Source organism: Cydia splendana, chromosome 4 (assembly GCF_910591565.1).
Source record: "Cydia splendana chromosome 4, ilCydSple1.2, whole genome shotgun sequence".
NCBI lineage: Eukaryota > Metazoa > Arthropoda > Insecta > Lepidoptera > Tortricidae > Cydia > Cydia splendana.
In genome coordinates, this window is record NC_085963.1 from 4,846,879 (window position 1) to 4,867,346 (window position 20,468).

Here is a 20,468-nt window from a genome sequence, read left to right on the forward strand (position 1 = left end):
CGACCTTTTAAAAACCTGTACACTCCTTTTTTGAAGAACCCCATACGTGAGTTGAAATACACGAAACAAATAAAAAGCGCCGACTGAATCCGGTGTGCAAATTAGTTCCGAGACTTCCGAGTAATCGTTTTCGCGCTGTTCCCACGGGCCTGTCAAACCACTTTGTTCCACGAGTAACCAGTTGACTGGACGCCACGTAAAACGTGAGGGTAATATAAATAACGAAGTCCATGTAGTACAAACAAAAGTAAGTAGTTATCCCTTGGGAACCTTAAATATTGAGAACAGGTTGAAACAATTTTTTTTGCTCTGGTATATTTCGATATGCAAGCACCCACATATTACATAATAAATAAAATGTGAATTATAGTTGGTCAAGCAGATCTTGTCAGTAGAAAAAGGCGTAAATTTGAAAAATGTAGGCGAGAAGGGATATCGTCTCATAGAAAATTTGAATTTTGCACCTTTTCTACTGACAAGATTTGCTTGACCATCTATAGCACATGTTTCATTCGCGCATAAATTACTTAATAATCCGATTTATCGATAAAATTGTCATAATGTTGTATGATAATTACTTACTTATAACATTAATTTAATAACTATCGGACTGTTGTTGAATGATGCGGTACTACGTATTTAACTAGAGATATCTATTAGGTACAATAGACTGAAAATAAATAAACATGTTTGTTTCAGTTCTATCTCTCTTCCGAAAAACAAAACATCATTTCTGCGTAATGGGCATGTATTAGCAATTTATGAAAACCAAACAAAAACAAGCCTTATCTATCTTACAAGAAAACGGAACTTTATTTTATACCCAATCATACCAGTGTATTTAAGTTTCAGTTTTGAAATTTTCTATCAATAATTTCTAGGTTTAAGAGGTTTATAAGGATTGTCTCCGAAATAATAATTTATAACACTTGTGACGATCTTAATTCGTTCTAACTTCTCTTAGCTAAGTATATTTAGTTTAACTTGCATTAATAAATAGGTCGTAACTTTTTGTTTTCTTTCAATAATACTTGATAAAATTAATATTTTAAGATCAATACGCAATATATTATTTGCGTATTATATGACAGTGTAAAGGGTGGTAAAGGTCATATCAATAGGACCCGGAAGAGTCTCCCCCAGTCGACGCCCTCCCATTGCCAATTTGCGAATCCTGTTGATCGCGTCGCGACCGACCACATAACAGATCGTGTATACTTGTATCGATACATATCATATGTAACTGGAAGATACTCCGAATTTCAATCACAAGTCACGACAAACTGACGTGGCGACCACGTGTGCTAAGGAAAAAGCGGAAAGTGGTGATGACGTATTAAATAGGTGGTAATTAGACGATTTTGATGTGATGGAATGGAAATAAACATATTTATTTCCGGCTCCAGCTAAAAGTGAGTTAATAGTTACAAATATAAATATACATTCTCTAATAGGTAATTTAAAAGCTACCTACGGATCAAGTATCAATAACAAATTAAAATGATTAATGTTCAGTTTTGTATTATGTCGTTTGGAATGTTTTTTACAAGATACCTACCAATCCTTTCGAATTGCAAATGAGTTGGGCAGCTATTTTCAAAGGTTTAACTTAACATAAATTTGAATTGACTGTATTTTTAGCACGTTCGGTTCGGACTTAATTCAAAGTTCATTAGACCAATTCGGATTCTGAATGACTTTTATACGATTATGTTGTATAATTTGTCACGTATTTATAAAACTGCACTTGCGGCGATTATGGTGGCTAATTTAGTAACTGTATAATTTATTATCTTGCGCACTACGTTGAGGTTAAAATTTGGTTGTGGTTTGGTAGATAAATAGGTAGGTAACTTATATCATGGCTTTTCCAGATGCGTCATAGGCGTCATAGCGCGTGTTGATTTGTATCTTATCAGTAAATAGTGAATCAGAGAAAAGCTATCTACGCAATCGCAGAAAAACAAAAATACATAATTACTTTCCTTGTAATCTTTCCTACATGTTCTATACAGCCTTGTTTTAGTCGCGTTACAGCCGGTATAGAATTAGAGTTCAGAAGCGATCTTTGGTATTAGCCATTTGGCCGCCAAACACGTCAACTGACGCGCGCGACCGCGCGTTCAATATCAAACCTCGTGTATTCAAGGTTCATGATGATACGCCTCACACGATAGGCGTGGCGCTCAAAGGGTTAACACATGTAAATAGGTAGGTATAGGTAGGTAGTTGTAATCTATCCAAGAAAAACTCGTAGAGAGCCGACTAAGGTGGTATGGCCATGTGATACGACGACCAACAGAACACATGACAAAAAAGTCCTGGATATGGCTGTTGCAGCTCGGGGACCAGGTAGACCTCTGACAACCTGGATGGCAGTTGAAAGAAAAGACATGAAGAATGGAAATCTAAGACCAGAGACGACCCAGGACCGACCGGCCTGGCGACGCATGATTAGCAGGGCCGACCCCAAGTAAATGGGAAGGAGCCAGGCAAGGAAGAGAAGAGGGGTAGGTAGATTGTCGTACGGCCACGCTAGCAGCAGCGGTGTCCGGTGTATTAACACTCACCGGAGACCAGCGTCATCCACACTTGCGAGCCGAGGTGCGTGGCCACGGCGCCGACGTAGAGCGCGCGCCAGCCGCGCAGATTACCAGTGCCCCCGGGGCGCGCCAGCCAGGCCAGTATCACCAACACCGCTAGCGCCACGTGGAATGGTTGTGATGTTCGCGTCAGGACACTGAGGACAATATTAAAAAATATAAATTCACTACACACAATCAAATTATCACTGTCGTCTAACAGCATTCTAGTCTTGTTTTGGAAAATCTAAATCTTAATATTCCTTAACGCACTTCATTACTCTATAACTTTTCTAGAAGGTGCCTATCATCATAGTTTGCGGGATTCCGCAAGCCTCTTTTATTTACACATAAATAGTACGATACGACCAAGTTCTTTAATTACTCCTTCGACCCGATTATATCTATTTAATGATGGTTTTAATTATTTTATAAAACCAAGTTTCATATCCTTCATAAATTATATTGGTATTGTGCTGTTAACCAAGTTAAATGCATAAGAAATATTATGACTTTATGACAGAGCCCGCGTGCAAGTCCATGTTTACCTAGTGATTAGAATTGTGATAGTTACACTACGTAGTCTACACGTGTAGAAGGGGCGTGCAGCTGTAGCACGATATCACTGATTAATTCACATTATTGCGCTGTTTCATGTCCAAGCGTGCTAACACAGACTTCATACTATGTTAGCTGAAAATAGTATGAACGTTGAAAATAAAAATTGATTACGGCATTTACGGCATGGGCGGCACGGCCTAAATGGGAATGGGACGCTGGCCTATTTTATTAAATGAAAAGCCTCATTGTTGTAACTTGGCTTTTCATTGCTTAAAGTCTGAACAGTAATCAAAAGACGTCAGCTTTCTATAGATAATACCTATACTCATACTCAAAGCAAACACTTTCTACAATTAATGCAGAAACGATTTAACATGACGAGATTTGAAATATTACAATTAAAAGTAGGTACAGTGGTCTAGACATTTGTAAGCAGAGTCGTGATTTTCAGATCCTGGCATATCGATACAAAGAGCAAATAAATAACAAACACATGATGATTGTCCGCCCACGGTTGCGATGCACGGGAATGCTAATATTTAGTTAGTAGTTGTTATATATGATTTGTTCTGTCAATAATGCGCGTCAAATGACTCAAATGACAAGTGTTTTAAGTAAACAGCTGTTACTAGGTAAATGTGCTAAAGTAAACTTTATGGGTACGTATAGGCGGCTATCGCGGTTGGAGCAGCGAGAAGTATAATCTACCGATACCTTCTTATTTCTTATAGATCACATCTGATGAAGTTTTGAATTTTGACCTAACTGAAACAACTGTGCAAGTATTAAATCATTCGCGATATATGTATTTGAAGATAAACACAAACAACAAAGCCAAATGTCATCGTGGTTCAACTAAGATAATATTTTAAAAGCCTTTTTTTAGACAGTGGCAAAGGTTGTGTTGTTATCAAATAGCCTGTGGCCGACGTGCCGAAACGCACGTGGCCCCTAATGAAGCCTGATAAGGCAGTAGCGGACGACTAGATTATTGCCAAAATACCGATTGACGTGTGTAAATGATTCATGAATGGATGTTATATATAGATCCATCATTGGACGTAGTGGAATAATTATTTGCCATACATTTAAAGGTGAGATACAAGTTCAAAGGTAGTAGAAATAAGGTATTGAAAGACTTCTTACCCATCACGGAATATTCCGGACATTTGGGATTAGGATGCGTGCGCGGAGCCGAAGCCAACACGTAGGGCCTCGATATACTCTACGTTTGACACTTTAATGAAATGTAAGTAAGGGGTACCTACATCCCTATTGAGAGTTAATGGAATCTAAAACGAACTAGACTATTGGGTGAAAGCGATGGACTATAGGATAAAAAATCGGCTGAAATAAAATGTGACGTTACCGCAATAAAGCCAAATAAAATCTGTACACAAACTTTCTTATTTAATCGAAAGAAAGTCAGCTCGTCATCGTTGACTTTGGCACTGGCATTCAGCCAATCGTTTGAGTGTTGTTTAATTAAACGACAGTGTGCGTGACAGTCAAAAGTCAACGACCGCTATCAAAGTCTATCAACTCAAACTCATTAACACCATATCAGCGTTACCGAAGCGCACGTAGTTTTATCATCAATATAACATGGACTTTATAACGATGTACTTAATGTTCACTATAAGTAAAAAGTTTGAATGTATCACGGTGTCGTAAAATTAATCATTGGAGCAGTTTCTGAAACAATGTTTTATATTTTGATTTGATACGAGCATCCTTTTTGGTTGTAAAGAACATGATGGCTTTTCAAGGATAAAATCTCAAGACAAAATGTTAAAAAAAGGGAATAAATTTCATTGAATTTGTAGGTTTACCCTGGAATATTAAACAAACTTTGATTAATTCAACAGCCTCGTCATAACTTTTTACATTCAATCGTTTCATTTACCGAGAAATCGATTTACGATTCAATCGATCTTGAACTTCAAAAAGGACGGCACTCGGCAGTAAACGTAGTGTGTGGCAAGTTTAAATTTATTGCATTTTTAGGGTTCCGTACCCAAAGGGTCCGTCCGTCCGTCCGTCCGTCCGTCTGTCACCAGGCTGTATCTCACGAACCGTGACAGTTGAAATTTTCACAGATGATGTATTTCTGTTGCAGCTATAACAACAAATACTAAAAAGTACGGAACCCTCGGTGGGCGAGTCCGACTCCCACTTGTCCGGTTTTTAAAGAGCATTACTCGTACAAAAAAATACATAACCAATGTTATATTTAGGTACCTAAATTATAAAAATAAAAGAAATAAAAACTCTATTCTAAGTCCACGTGCGTTGATGTTACTGCAGTTTATTGAGATATATGGCGTTTTAAAACTAGATGTACCTAACCATCCGTTTGCCAAAGTCTATCTATCTAGAGCATGTTTCTCGAACCTGCGATCGCGTCGTACTCACAAGATAATTCACAAGAGGATTTAGAATCATCTGTTCTCTAGCTAGACCATCTTTTTTCAGAGAGATTGTGCTCTCTGAAAAATGATGGTCTAAATTAGTATTGGCGATGTGCAAAGTGCAAGTGAGTGGTGCTAAAACCGACGTCACTGCACGTCGCGCGTCGTGGCTAAATTGTGAATATTCGGGGCTAGCATTAACGAAAACTTTAATTTTGTGACTAAATAGGTATGCCATAACTAGCAGCCACCACAGGCATGCAATTAATTAATGTCATTTGATTCCGTAAAATATTTGGTGTGGATGTGGAAGTCTTATACTGGTCAGTAAGTGATAATATAAAGTGGTCGGTCCTATAAAGTTTATGAATTACAAGCCTGATAACCAAGATTGTGGCCTCAGCGCGTGATTAATGATCTTTGTATTGCCCGATTAGAATGATTACATGAATCAGTAAACTACAATGTTTCAGTCTCGGCTATTTAATACAAAATTGTACCTTATCATTTACATATAGGTACATATGTATTAATCAGCGATGGATCTACATAGTTCGTTGGTAATACAATATTGTAACCGGTAAAAATCTGAGGGGCTTTGATCTCTGATCAGTGTCAATATAGTCTACGTAAGCATAAAGTACATTTATATTATACGAAATAAAGTACAAACGCGAACTACCTAGTCTAGTCTATGAGTTTGACTGTCATAACTGACCGGACTGACGTTGGCTGACCGGAATAAAATATACGAACAGCCGCTCAACGCATAGTGCGTTAGGTTAGGAAACTGTTTTTAGATTATCTACAAACATCATTTTACTCATTACTGTCTCTATCTTAGCTTGATGTAAGAAATAACAGAAATCAGGCACTTTATTTTATAACTACCTAGCATAGCAACTATGAAAGCAACTGTCATGTCACATAAATTCTTGTCCTTATGCACTTTAGGCAGATTACAGTGTCTTACCATCTAGAGATAATCTTAATTAATTTTCTTGAACCGGGCTCATAAAATGCACGTTATATGACCGACAAGCTTACTTACTTATACACCAACTAAGCTTACTTAAGGTAGTTAAATGTACTTAACTGAGACTGTCTATGTCTCAAATTCGATGTTCAATTTGCAAAGCTTTTTTTTTTACGTTGGGGAAATGCGTTTACGCATGCCACCTGGTCCGGGGGAACCAGGGGGATGACGGACTAACCAGTGGAGGACTACCGTCTAAAACCATCAACGAGTGCCGACTCCGCCTTAGATGGGGTGCCGCAGGGTCGCTATCAGTATTCGACCGCGTGCAAAATCAATTTGCAAAGCTAAGGATCTACAATGAAAAGCGAAAATCGAAATTTCTTATTTCTCTCTTCCATACCTATTCGTGCAATCTTAGAAAGGTAGATAACGAAATTTAGGATTTTATGATGCTGCGAAACAAAACTTCTTTGCTTCGTGGATCTTACAATTCTAGTACAACTGTAACCGCAATACAGCGGTGGAATTATAAATAGATTCAAGGAACCTAAGACCATGCCGCTAGTTCTCAGTTACTTGGAATTAGATGTAGCATGTCGCTTAGAACGTCATTCCATTTCCTCTCACGAATGTAGGAAGTTGACTGAAAGTGTCCTACTAATCCAATAGTAAGACAAATAAGGGGTCAATTCTTGGAATATATTATACCACTCTATTTTACTCTACACTCATGTATGATTGTATGTACATAACGACCTGACGTTAACCTACATTATTTGATCATGTAATATTTCATCTACCGTCAACTGGCTTAAGAAGCCATTTAAGGGTAGATTTTGTTTACTCTTTTTTTTTATATCTAAATATAGGTACAGTCGTCACCTGCAATAATATGTTACACTATGAAGGACGCAAAAATATCTGACACGACCTTATTTGTAGAGCCATAAGAGCGGGTCACATATTTTGCGGCCTTCGAAGAGTAACATATTATTGCAGGTGACTGAACAGACTATAATTTAAGAAAACGTTATCCAAGAATAAAAATTGTTGCATTTAGCCGACTTGGTTGTACAAGAAAGAGTTAATGAGACCTAACTCCAAGTGTATGTTTACGTAATTCTACATGTATGTACTTACTTGCAGCTAATGATAGAGTAGACTACTCTGAGTAGTTCGTGTAGAACTAAATTAACTTGGTTCACATGGACTTAGTAGAGTTTACGATCTTGCGTTGGCGCCTTCAATAAACCGCAGGAATGTGAATTACCTACAATCTTAAAAGATATGTAGGTACCTTTAGGCTGGTTTTAAGCAATGTGTGAGAAGCCACCCAGGTTGTAAACCAGTTAAACATCAAGTGGCGAGCATGTCTCACTTTTGTGAAACTGAGAATCTAAGGCTAAAGTATTTCTTTCTTTCTTTAAATATATACACAAGTAGTTACTTTAACTCTCCGAATAACATATAAATATACAGTAGTTCCTTGGTGACAGGCAGTTGCAATTAGACAACAACAGTTTAACCTCAGCCTAGGTGTAGAATATCAGTAGCGCTCTCGTTACATTTTGCACTATGTGCGATGCGCTGTCATTTGTTATTTCTAGAATCAACCTTTACCCATGACGTAGTTTGGCGCTTCGATTTTTGAATATAAATTTGGATAAGGTCATGGTGGGTAGCATCGTTTACTTTGCTCGAGGCAAGAGGGAGAGTATAAGAGAAATGTTTCTTTTGCCTCAATGTTTCCCTTACCCTAATATCCAATTTGTTAGTTACAGTGCTGGTGGCTACCTAGCTAATTAATAAACAGATGTCATAGTTATTCTATATGTTTTTAAAACTGGCAATATTTAGATATTTTAGTTAAATAAAAAAAATAAAACTGTATGTTTTACCACATAATACAGTTGATAAATAAGACATGAACCGGTTTTGGTGGGCACATGGGCGATATGGGTGATATAATATGTGTTTGTGTACATGCTACTGTTTTAACATATGTAGTTAAATACTCGACGTAATCTGATGCCGACAAACATAACTGACGTGCGCTGATGTCCAAACATGACGTACGTCAGTTGACACAGCTGACAGCTGACAGAAACAGCTGCTCTCGTCTTGGGCAGTTGATACATTGTCCGTTGTCCATATGAAAATCAAAACTTACATATCTTTTATCTAAAGATTATATTTTAACAATAAGCAGTTAGGTAAGTAAATTAATTTTTCTTATGAACTTTTATATTTTATTAGAACTTTTCTACTCTAGTGACATTTCTTACGACGTTTCTTAGTCCCCGTCGGGTCTGGATGTAAGAGGTGTATATGTCGCAGTCGGATCGTATAATCCGCCGTATTACATTACGGCTAGCCGTTTTCAAAAACAGGGGCGTTTTGAAATGCGGCGGTTTAACGATTAGCCGGATTGAATGCGGCTGAATAAGAATCCGCCGGAATGTATTCGGCGCCATACGTTCTTCAACACGGCTAGCCGTAATGTAATACAGCGAGTCATTAGCCGCCGCTTTGACAGTTTTTAGTTCCCATTTTTAACACCTGTGGCGCTGCCTGACAAACGCTGGGGTGTCCATCAAATCTGGAGTTCGTCGGACTGTTTCTTTTCAAAAAACATTTCCTTCGCAACTTAACTAGACGGAGCCCCGCTTCGCGGGGCTCCTATTTCTGAGCGGTTTGCCCTTCGGGCATCTGAAGCTACCTAACGAACCTAACCTACCTACCTATTGATTTAGTGAGACGTCCGTGAAAACATTACACTTTGAGGAAAAAAGCGTAGGTAGGTAAGTAGGTTAGGTTCGTTAGGTAGCTTCAGATGCCCGAAGGGCAAACCGCCCAGAAATAGGAGCCCCGCTTGCGGGGCTCCGTCTATTTAAGTTGTGAAGGAAATGTTTTGGAAAAGAAACACGTGTAGTGCGGTGGGACCATGGTAAAAATAAATTAAATTGCAAACATTGTCAAACTCCGGTTACATAGGCGACCGAAAGAACTGGTCACTCTACAATCTAAAATAGTAGTACGATGCGGCTAAACGTAGGCCGCTTTATTGAAGAACGTATCGCAATGACAATCCGGCTAATCGTCGAACCGCCGCATTTCAAAACGCCCCTGTTTTTGAAAACGGCTAGCCGTAATGTAATACGGCGGATTATACGATCTGACTACGACATATATATCTATTTATTTAAAGGTGTTCCTTGACAACGATATTTATACTAGTGGCTCTGTGAGCTGTAGACCTCGCGAGCAGAGCTTGAAATAACATGGTGCTAAGAGCTTTAAATACACCGTGTTTTTTTTGATTTCCGTTAATTTCAAGGGTGCATTCCTGAGCTTAAATATAGTAACTTTCTCAAAGACACCGATGTTCTAATTAAGTCCATTTCGGAGATAATCCATAATTTATTTTTTTACTATAAGGCCTCTACAAGCGTGTACACTTGCCTTAGGGCCGGGTTACATATTGATTAGTGTTTAGAATGAGTTCATACATTTGCTACTAAACTTAAGTACAATCTCGGTCGATTGATGTACGAAATGACATTGATATGTCACAGATTTCAATTGTTTGGTTGAGTTAAATGTAATGCCCGTGTTACAACAACGCTATATGCTACATTTAATTACTTTTTAAACAAAAAAAAAACAAAAAAGAAAACAAAAAAAATTTTTTTTTTGAAAATTAACTATGCCATTTAGTTCTTATAAACGTACTTAACTATACCCCGAAGTTAACGGAATTCAATAAAAACACGGTGTATAGTAAATTAAAGAAAAACAATACGAAATTTATGTGTAAAAAAATACAAAAAGTTATAATATCCCAGCATACAATTACCGGGGATCGAACCCAGACCCTCTGAGCAAACAGAAAAAGCAAACGTTTACAAACTGAGCCAAATAGTTCTTAGATGGGTTGACGAAATTTAGCTACTCCTTCTCAAATTAAAATTAGTTAAAATTAAATATCTAAATACCGCCTAAACCAGCGATAATTTTTTTCTGCATTTTTTGCTATTAACTCTGTAAACATGTTTCAAAAAGAAAAAAGTCTTATGATATCGATACGACTATTTGTTTAGGCGCCAGGTATCACGACTCCGCCATTTTTAAAAATTTCCAAAAACCGGATTGACAAAAAAATTTTATTTAGTCATAAAATTCGGTCACAAAATTTCACGAGAATCGGTTAAGAATTGCGACCTGTAGAGGAGAACATCCGGACATACGAAAGCAAAATGCCCGAGTCAAAACGTAGACCTTCGCTTCGCTTCGGTCAATTAGTCACGATTGGAACTGCCTATCATTATTTTTATCCACGAGAAAAATTCCTGGCGTCGAGATTCCACTTCTGTATAAGGCCTGAGAAAAGTCCTCGATGTAATTGTCTGTGATTTAATCTCAGTAACCGGCTATTTTATGTTCCTCAATTAAAGTTTTCGATGTATTTTGTACCTACTTAAAATAACTGCGATGATTTATCGAGTTTAATTTAACTTGCAATGCTTACCAAGGTATTTTGTGACAGCAATTTATACGATGGCAAGTTAAGAGTAATGATTTCATGATAAATGATTAGTTACAATGGACATTTAAGGCTTCGTCACACAGGCGCGTTTTCCGGGCGGGGTGTGAGCGGGGCGCGCCGCTTTTACATATAAAACGCTCACGCTCCGCTCACGCCCCGCCCGGAAAACGCGTCTGTGTGACGGAATCTTTAAAGTCTTTAAAAAGAGATGGTTGATAAGTGGTTGCGTGGTAGTTGCTACTCGTACCAGCGAGTTATAGCGTGTTCCAACTCAATATTCTCAGTTGAAATCAATAAAAGAAAAAAATCTAACTTTTGAATCCGACACTATTCGTACGACATTTTTTTCCATACTAATCTGCATTCCTGGGATAACTCGGGGCAAGTTCTAGGGATTTGATATCGATAAAAAAGATGTCGATATAATTAAATTAATACATGTGCTCATTGAACATTCTCGATTACAATAAAAAGGTTCGATGTCATATCTAATATCGAGCCTCTTAAGATAATAAAAGTATGCAGATGTCATTTCAATCAAAATGACAATTTACTGTCAGTACCATTCATATCTTAGAGTAAGAACGTTTAGCAGTTTAAAGTGGATATTTTCATCTACACGGCAATCATTAATACCGACGAATATGGAAAAAATATTGATTATATATTATAAAACTATTTTAAAATATACATATAAATACCTACACGTTTTAATTTGTTTATTTAAAAATGAGGAGAAAATAAGTAATATTTATTTATGTCGAATAACATTTAGATGTTGACAGTAACATCGATATATTTTTTTGTCGATAAAATATTTTGCTATATCACTTTCGTATAGATGCCCCGAGTTATCCCAGGTATGCATCTGAGTATTTACCTAACCTACTAGGTACCCATGAAAATGCAAAACAAACAAGCTCGATAGCGTTATTGTTTTTGCGGTCATAGTGTAGCGAAGTATAAACACGCGTATGATAATGGTTTTGACTGAAACATACGAGTGGGAAGATTTTTATTGCAATTTTTTAGTCTAAGTATTTGAGATTGCCAATAGGAATAAATATAAAATGATTTCTTTTAACTCAATAAACAAACTCAAAACTCAATTATGTAAAGACAATACGACCCAAGTAACAATTTGTGGTTCTATAGTAGTCGATAGAACGTTTCCCAAATACCACCTAAGGTCCTATAAAAGACCTAAGAAGATTGTATAAAGCCGAAATGGCGCATCTTATGTGCCATTCAGTGATATAGTAGACCTGTAGCAGTGTCAGTCGTGACGTTTTAGGTCTATAAAAGTGATGTGATGATCACTTTTGTGCTAATTTGTTTTCAGTAACGCCATTATAGTGTTAATTTATACTATAGTGGCATTTGAGATTCCATTATAGTGCTTGTTTTATACTATAGTAGTATTTGAAATTGTATTATAGTGCTTTTTTATACTATTGTAGAATTTATAGTTCCTTTACTACGAAATTTGCTATCAAGTTTTCCATCAACTGTTGTGAGTGGTTTTGTTGTGTGTTTACTTCACAAAAACGGTACTAAGTAAAATGGTGATAAGTTATGCGCCATTTAGATGTCGAATAATTCGGTCCTTAGTGCAAAAAGTATATGGGACGAAAGTTTTACCGTTAGAATAGTATTAGTTTAATGAGGAATTTTAAATGCCCCCTCGATTTATTTATGTTTTTAATAAAATAATTTAATAAAATATTATGATATTCACCATAGTTACTACTATACAGCCAAGAAGTAAATCCGACGCTTTTATAGGCTAACTATAGAACTTACGGCGAAATATTCACCGCCATCATGATTAAAATTAGGGTTCCAAAAGAATTTTGCTGTGACCCAGTTACACCTACAAACTCTTTAGAAAGATATAGGATTTTTTTTTAATTTAGATCTAGTCATTACTGTTGTTTCCTTTTTCAGTGTGATTGGTAAAAAAAATGTGCTAATAATGGATGTCGATAAATATCTAAACCGTCACGATTTATTGCTTGTATTAAATCATTGATGATAAATCTCACCTACAGTCACTAATATCACTGGGGTCTTTTTTATCAATTCATTAAAATATAAAAATATTTTGTACGGAACCACATTATGTGGCTTAGGCCTGAACTTATATAAGCAAGATATAAGTAGCCATTACAGATCAAATTTATCATTTACAAGTAGTCGTTTTCTACCTTTATGTATCTAACTCGGTTTATAAAAGACATAAAAACTCAACTATAACGCTGTTGTCTTTTAAAAGAAAAAACAAACCCACTATACAACAGTTTTGTGATATAAAAGAGTCATTGTGACGTTTACAGCGATGAGATATAATAGGGATTTAAAAACTACTAAAGCGCTTTTTAACGCTATAAATATGTCCCAAAAACGCTACTATAGAGCAAAACAGTTCTATAATAGTGTTCATATGACTACTAAAGTATTATGTACTATAGCAGTGATCTCTAAAGCCACTATATCCTATAATCGTTGTATAGTTGGGTTTTTGTCACTGTTAAAACACAAAACTATAGCGGCTTGCAGGGAACCTTAATAGCGCAAACTACTAAAGTATTATGTACTATAGCAGTGATCTCTAAAGCCACTATATCCTAAAATCGTTGTATAGTTGGGTTTTTGTCACTGTTAAAACACAAAACTATAGCGGCTTGCAGGGAACCTTAATAGCGCAAACTACTAAAGTATTATGTACTATAGCAGTGATCTCTAAAGCCACTATATCCTAAAATCGTTGTATAGTTGGGTTTTTGTCACTGTTAAAACACAAAACTATAGCGGTTTGGCAGGGAACCTTAATAGCGCAAATTAGTTGCATAAAAGTGATTCCAAATACTATTATACAGTAATATTGCTCTATAGTGGTTATATTTGAACCTGTTATAGTACACGCCTATAAAGGCTCTATAAAATGATGAAATAAACCTTTACATCAATTGCTTATAGAATATATTAGCTGTATAAGCCTATAGAGCAAAAAGGTGTTGCCAAGCGCTTTTATACGACAGGTGGTCACCTCTGAAACCTTAATACGACGTCTATACAAGCTTTTAGCGATAAAAACTAAAATTATAGGACTAAAATGTTACTTGGGGAGTATGAATATTAACTCTTGAGTCGGACTGAAATATTTGGCGAATGCTCTCAGTCGTAACGAAAATACTAGGCATGCAACCATTATAACAACAGTGCAAACGCAGACGCAGAACCTCGTTACATTTGTAAACCCATATCTTAGTCCGCTTTTACGACTGCTCCTTTATATTTACGATAGGTAACAGTGGCAATAACACGTATGTAGGATTTAATTGCAGCATTTGCAACGAAGTGTAAATATACCTAGGTACCGTGCGGAACACAATTTCAACCAGATATTCCTGACGACACTCGCTTCCGTACTGATATTTTAACATGCAAAAAAGACCCGCAAATAGCAGAAGAGGATGGGATGCAACTAAAGGAAATCAACAAGCCCGGGTTGACATGGATAGCAGTCATCAGTCAGTTGAGTACTCTGTTGTTTAAAAGCTTTAGTTTTATAGGTAGGTACATATCATAGATAAGCGTCTACATAGTAACAATCTCAACACCTCTGTAGATTTGCATTAACAAAAACATAGCTAAGTGTTGAAGGGAAAGTACTAGTCATTCCGCGCACCTTGCCAACGTGTAGGTGTGGGCTATTTCAGGCTAGGCACTATTAACTAATTGTTGAGTTTGTCATACTTATATACAAGTTGAAAATAAAACCTTGGTTTAAATATTCATAAATGTAATGAAAGTTCAATGCGAAGTCACGATATCATTCGTTCGAACCATCAACCAATTGATACGATTATTGAAGCGAATAATAATTCTCGTACGTAAACGAAATAGCCTACCTACCTATTGAATGAATGACGCGTGAAAACAGCTGTAACAACACTAACAACGACCTTCGATGTACAAAAAATCTTATCGTTCATTCATCAATTATTCAAATTTATTCAACAGTTCAGTGTTAATCGGTCTTTACCTGTAATCAAGTTAATGAGACTTTGAAACTAATGCAGTTGAGTTATTATCTTATTGTTACCGTTTAAATTATTAAGATTTTTTTTAAGCGAGTAGTAAAGTAGTTTTAGGCAAGCTATCATCCTTCAGTAGTGTGAACTAGTAAAGGATGATAGCGGGGTATATCGATTACCTAGGTATATAATGTGTGAGCCTCGATATGGTGGATTTGATCACCCGCTATGTACTTAATGTGTTTTACCAGACAGATCAGATAGGAACGTCCTTGTCCATCAGAGCGGTCGCTCACTTTTAGTATTAATAAGTACCTAACGTATCTACATACGTCAAATCCTATGACTCCTAATCTTACCTTGATTCAGTGATTAGTGAGCGTTCTATAAATATTCCTATCTGGCCGTGATTGCTTAATTCGTGCGATATGACATCGTAATCATGGTGTAACGAGTGCATTGTAGTATTGGTACTAGTTTTATCTATTTAATTGCAATTAGCTGTTTTTCATTGATAACTAGATAGGGAAAGTTCTAACAGAAACTATACATATTTATTATTGTAATTTTCAGTTTTGATTGTCTTTTAATTTCTGCTGATACATTACTTATTGTTTTAACCTAACTGCTGAAAGAAGGGTCTTTAGTTAATTAGGTAATATTAAAATTAGTTTAATTAAGAATTGTACTGCATTGATGAGCTTGTTAGTAGATTTATTTGATTAGTGTGTCTACTAAAAATCTATTGATGTGTAAAGAGAAGTCTAAGTGCACGAAACTCTTAGGTTTAACTATAGCTACCTAGAGTTCCATTAGAGACATAAAAATTAATGCATAGTTGGTCAGCGGGCTCAGCACGGTTCCATTTTTATCGACTATCACTATGCGCGTCCCTTTCGCACTTACATACTTGTTAGAACGTGACAGGCATGGTGACAAGTAAAAGCGGTTTCAAGTAAACACCGATTAAGTTTTACATAAAGTTTATTTGTTATGTAGTTAATATAGCAGAATAACACAAATTCAATCTCTTTCCACAAATTACACAGCCAAATCCACAGCCTTCATTTTCTGTCTACTGTCAGTGTCATCTTTGTTCCAAAACGCGGGAAACTCTCAGAGTCACTTGTCAAACATTAAAAAAAAACTCAATGAACGTTCGAAAAACCTAGACATCTAACATTCGGCCAACCTGACAAATCTAGGAGTTTGTCCTCAAACTCAATCTATTATCTGTACAACTTTATTTGCCAATGTACCACATGCGCCATATTATTTTCTAAGTTAACTTTTTACTTATCACACATTAGTCTCTAATGCAGCAAATTTTCACCTGATGTGCCATTTCACTCCGTACCACATTAGTCTCTACTTGTGGTCGTGCGGACCTACCCACTCAGTCTAGAACATTAATAATATTCACCCGACGTGACATTCCACTCCGTACCACATTAGTCTCTAATGCGGCCGTGCGAACCTTCCCACTCGGTCTAGAATATTAATAATATTCACCTGATGTGACATTCCACTCCGAACCACAGTAGTCTCTACTTGCGGCATTCTGAACTTAACCATTCAGTCTATAACATTAACAAAATTTTTTTTTAACAAGTAACAGTTTTCCATGGTACACTGGCAATAACAAACATTTAAAATAACTGGTAACATCAAATTTAATCTCTCTCTATCTTACCAACTAAATAAGACATTTTCATTAGTTGTAATCATTTTCATTAATACTCTTTTTCTTACACTTAATAGTACTTAATAGTACTTAATACACATAGCAGTCTCATTAGTAACAATCATCTTCTTTGATGTTTTATTATATGTAATGTAGCTTTTCCGTTTCAAACTAAATATTACTTCTATTCTCTTTACTTATATTATTCTCACTATCCATTGTTTACACTTAATAACATTAATATTTTAATTATTCGTCTGCTGAACCTGACTCATCATCACTGCAATCACTATCTTTTTGTGCTATTGATATCCAGGGCTGAATACGATCCGCTGCCCAAACGTTTTTATATTTGCCTCTGGTAATATTAGAACCCGGTATATTAGTTACCTCATAACGATCATTGCCTAATACTCGACTAACTTTGAAAGGCCCCGCAAATTTGGGTAATAACTTCCGACTTTTGCCGTCATTAGAAGGCGTGTTTTTCAATATTTTAATCAAGTCTCCAACTGCATAAATTTTCGGCATTTTACGCGTCTTATCAAAATGCAATCTTTGTTCTGATTGATTTTTCTCTATGTGTTCACCAACTTCTTTACGAATTAACTCCACATCTTTGTCGTTTCGTCGTATTTCTAATGTCGTGTCACCTAAGAGCCCTTCACCTTTACTCAAAGGCCTTCTGCAGAAAAGAGCTTCGGCTGGTGTTTTCCCAATACCCTTATTAAGTGTGTTATTAAGTCCCCATTGTATTTTACCTATATCTAAATCCCATTTATTCTCTCCCATATGGTCAGTATAAGCTCTAAGACTATCTAAAACGGTGCGATTATATCGCTCTACTTGACCGTTTGCTCTTGGAGACGAAACTGCATTGAGAACATGCGCTATTTCAAATTCTTGACAGAATTTACTAAACTCTGCGGACGTGAAACATGTTCCCCTATCCGATATAATTCTAGTCGGATATCCGAAGTTGTAAATTACATCCTTGAGTGCTTTAATTGCCGGCCCTGACTTGGTATTACGTACAGGTTTTATAACACAGAACTTAGTATACCCATCGATGATAAGAAGAATGTACTGGTTACCAAACCCGCTCTTTACAAATGGACCCAAATGATCCACGTGTATAGTGTGGAACGGAATATCCACTTTAGGTATACTGTGTAAATAGCCCTCTTTCGGCCCGGCAGGCTCTTTGGCAAATGCACAATGCAAGCACGACTTTACGTATTTAGTAATGAATTTTTTCATCTTTGGGAACCAGAAGTCTTTTTTAATTTTCTCCAAAGTTTTTTCTATTGAAAAATGACCTATTTCATCGTGGTTGCGTTGGCAAATTTGCCATCTAGCCCCTTTAGGCACTACCCATTTAAGATTGTCCCCAACCTTACGATACACACGATTATTTTTAATTACAAAATTTTGTTTTATATCCACAAGCTCTTTATATTGGGGATCCTCTAATGCAGCTCGAATATGGGTTATTTTTGGGTCTGTCATTTGTAAACTGAGTAACCAATCCTCTTGTGATATTTGAAGCACTCGAGTTATGTGATCGTTCACATCCCTGTCATCCCCGTTAGGTACCGGGTTTCGGCTAAGTGCATCAACGTGATGCATGGTATGTCCGGGTTTGTATTCAATGTCGCAATTATACTCCTGCAGCGCTATCCACCATCTTGCTACCCTTGGTATAATATCTCTTTTAATAAATGTTGACCGGAGAGCGCTGCAGTCAGTTATAATCTTGAAATGTTGTCCTAATAAATATACTCTGAAACGATGCAGTGATGCAATCACTGCAAGCGTTTCCAGTTCATAAGCATGTAATTTCTCTTCATCAATTGTAGTTTTGCGACTAAAATACGCTACTGGTTTCAGAGTTGATGTAGCAGTTTCTTTTTGGAATAAAATTCCAGCCAGTCCTGATTTCGAAGCATCACAATGCAATTCTGTTATATGGTCTGGATTGTAAATGGATAAAATAGGACGTTCTGTTAGTTTCTGTTTGAGCGCGACAAATGCAGTATGTTGTTGTTCGTCCCAGTTCCACGGTACATTCTTTCTAGTTAGATCAGTTAAAGGTCTAGCTATAATAGAAAACTTTTCAATAAATTTTCGAAAATAGCTAGCCAACCCTACAAATTGCCGCACTTGATGAACATTTTTCGGTACTGGGAACGATTTTACTGCATCCATCTTCTCTTTGCCTGGGCGCACTCCATTTTCAGATATTTCAAGTCCTAAATACCCTATAACTGTTTCAAAAAACTTACATTTCTTTATATTTAATTTCAAACCGGCTTGTCTTAACAGCATAAATGTTTGTTCAAGTTTGATAATACATTCATCGAAATTTTTACCTGAAATCAACAAATCGTCCATGTATGCTACAGCACATTTGTCTTTTGATTTACTAAGCATCTTATTTACGGTGCGCTGAAACACTGCCGGACAATTTGCTAAACCAAACGGGGCTCTACAGAATTGATATAATCCGTCAGGTGTTATGAAGGAAGTTAGATGCTTACACTCTTCCTTCACTGGTATTTGATAGTAGCCGCTTGCCATATCAAGACTTATAAAGTACTTATTCCCACTTAATTGATCAATCTGATCATCTATGCGTGGCAGTGGGTATAAATCCTTTATAGTCTTCCTATTTAGGGCTCTATAATCCACGCATAAACGATGACCCCCAGTTTTTTTTGATACTAAAATTATAGGGCTTGCATAAGGCGATTCTGATTCCTCTATGATATCATTTTCTAAAAGTTCTTGTACCATATCGCGAACTATCCCCTTTTCCGAGTGACTTAACCTATACGGCCTGTACACCACCGGTATATCATCAGTAAGTTTAATGTCTAACTCTGTCAGATTGGTACACCCTAGCTCAGATAGATTTTGTGCGAAACAATCTCGGTACTTATTTATCAATTCAAGGACAGACTGATTCTGTTCGCTACTTAATTCAGGATTTATTTGAATTTCTTCTAAAGTCAATGGTTGCGGGGATGAGTCAGACTGCAATACCCTTACATTTTGAATTTGAGTTGGAGTGTCATCAAGATGTATTGTGTATGCCCTAGCTACAACGGTGTCTTTAATAAAATATAAAGGGCTTTTTGACTCACTCATATTCAAAATAACAATATTACATTTACCGTCTATCAATTTGTAAACTCCTTCTTGAACACAGTATTCCATACCATTTATGTTCCGATAGCTGCCCTTTACATATATATCATTGCTAATTACATTTTTGTTATAACATTTCAGCAAACCTATATCACTTATCTCAGAATCCAATGTCACATACAACTCAGATTTTTGGTTTTCAAACAGTTCAGGGTCTACTTGTGGCAGTACTGAGTCATCTATACGACTCATGATGTTCAAAGAATTGCCTGTTTTCGTAATCACTACCTGGGGCAATTCAGTATAATTCTGCCCTATCAATACTGGTCTATGTACATACCTATCTTCAACAACATGGGCATCAATTTTTGCTTCTACAGAATCAATTTTTACAGTAAAAGTGGTTGTTCCCAATAGTGGAATGCTCGACCCAGAACCCTGTACTACTGGTAAATTGTCATATGATATGGGCAGTTTTAATTTTTCAACCAGGTCCTTTCTGATAAGAGAACAAT

At 36.6% G+C, this 20,468-nt stretch overlaps 2 protein-coding genes across 2 annotated transcripts in view; both read right to left on the reverse strand.

The window, feature by feature from the left end:
• Positions 1 to 20,468, reverse strand: part of LOC134789724 (cytochrome c oxidase subunit 5A, mitochondrial) — a 193,582-nt gene that overhangs the window by 102,036 nt on the left and 71,078 nt on the right. The window lies entirely within an intron of this gene.
• Positions 1 to 20,468, reverse strand: part of LOC134789672 (transmembrane protein 205) — a 36,989-nt gene that overhangs the window by 7,101 nt on the left and 9,420 nt on the right. The window contains exon 2 of the mRNA XM_063760268.1: positions 2,571 to 2,740. Within this exon, the coding sequence (XP_063616338.1) occupies positions 2,571 to 2,740 (170 nt within the window). The remainder of the gene's footprint in view (positions 1 to 2,570; positions 2,741 to 20,468) is intronic.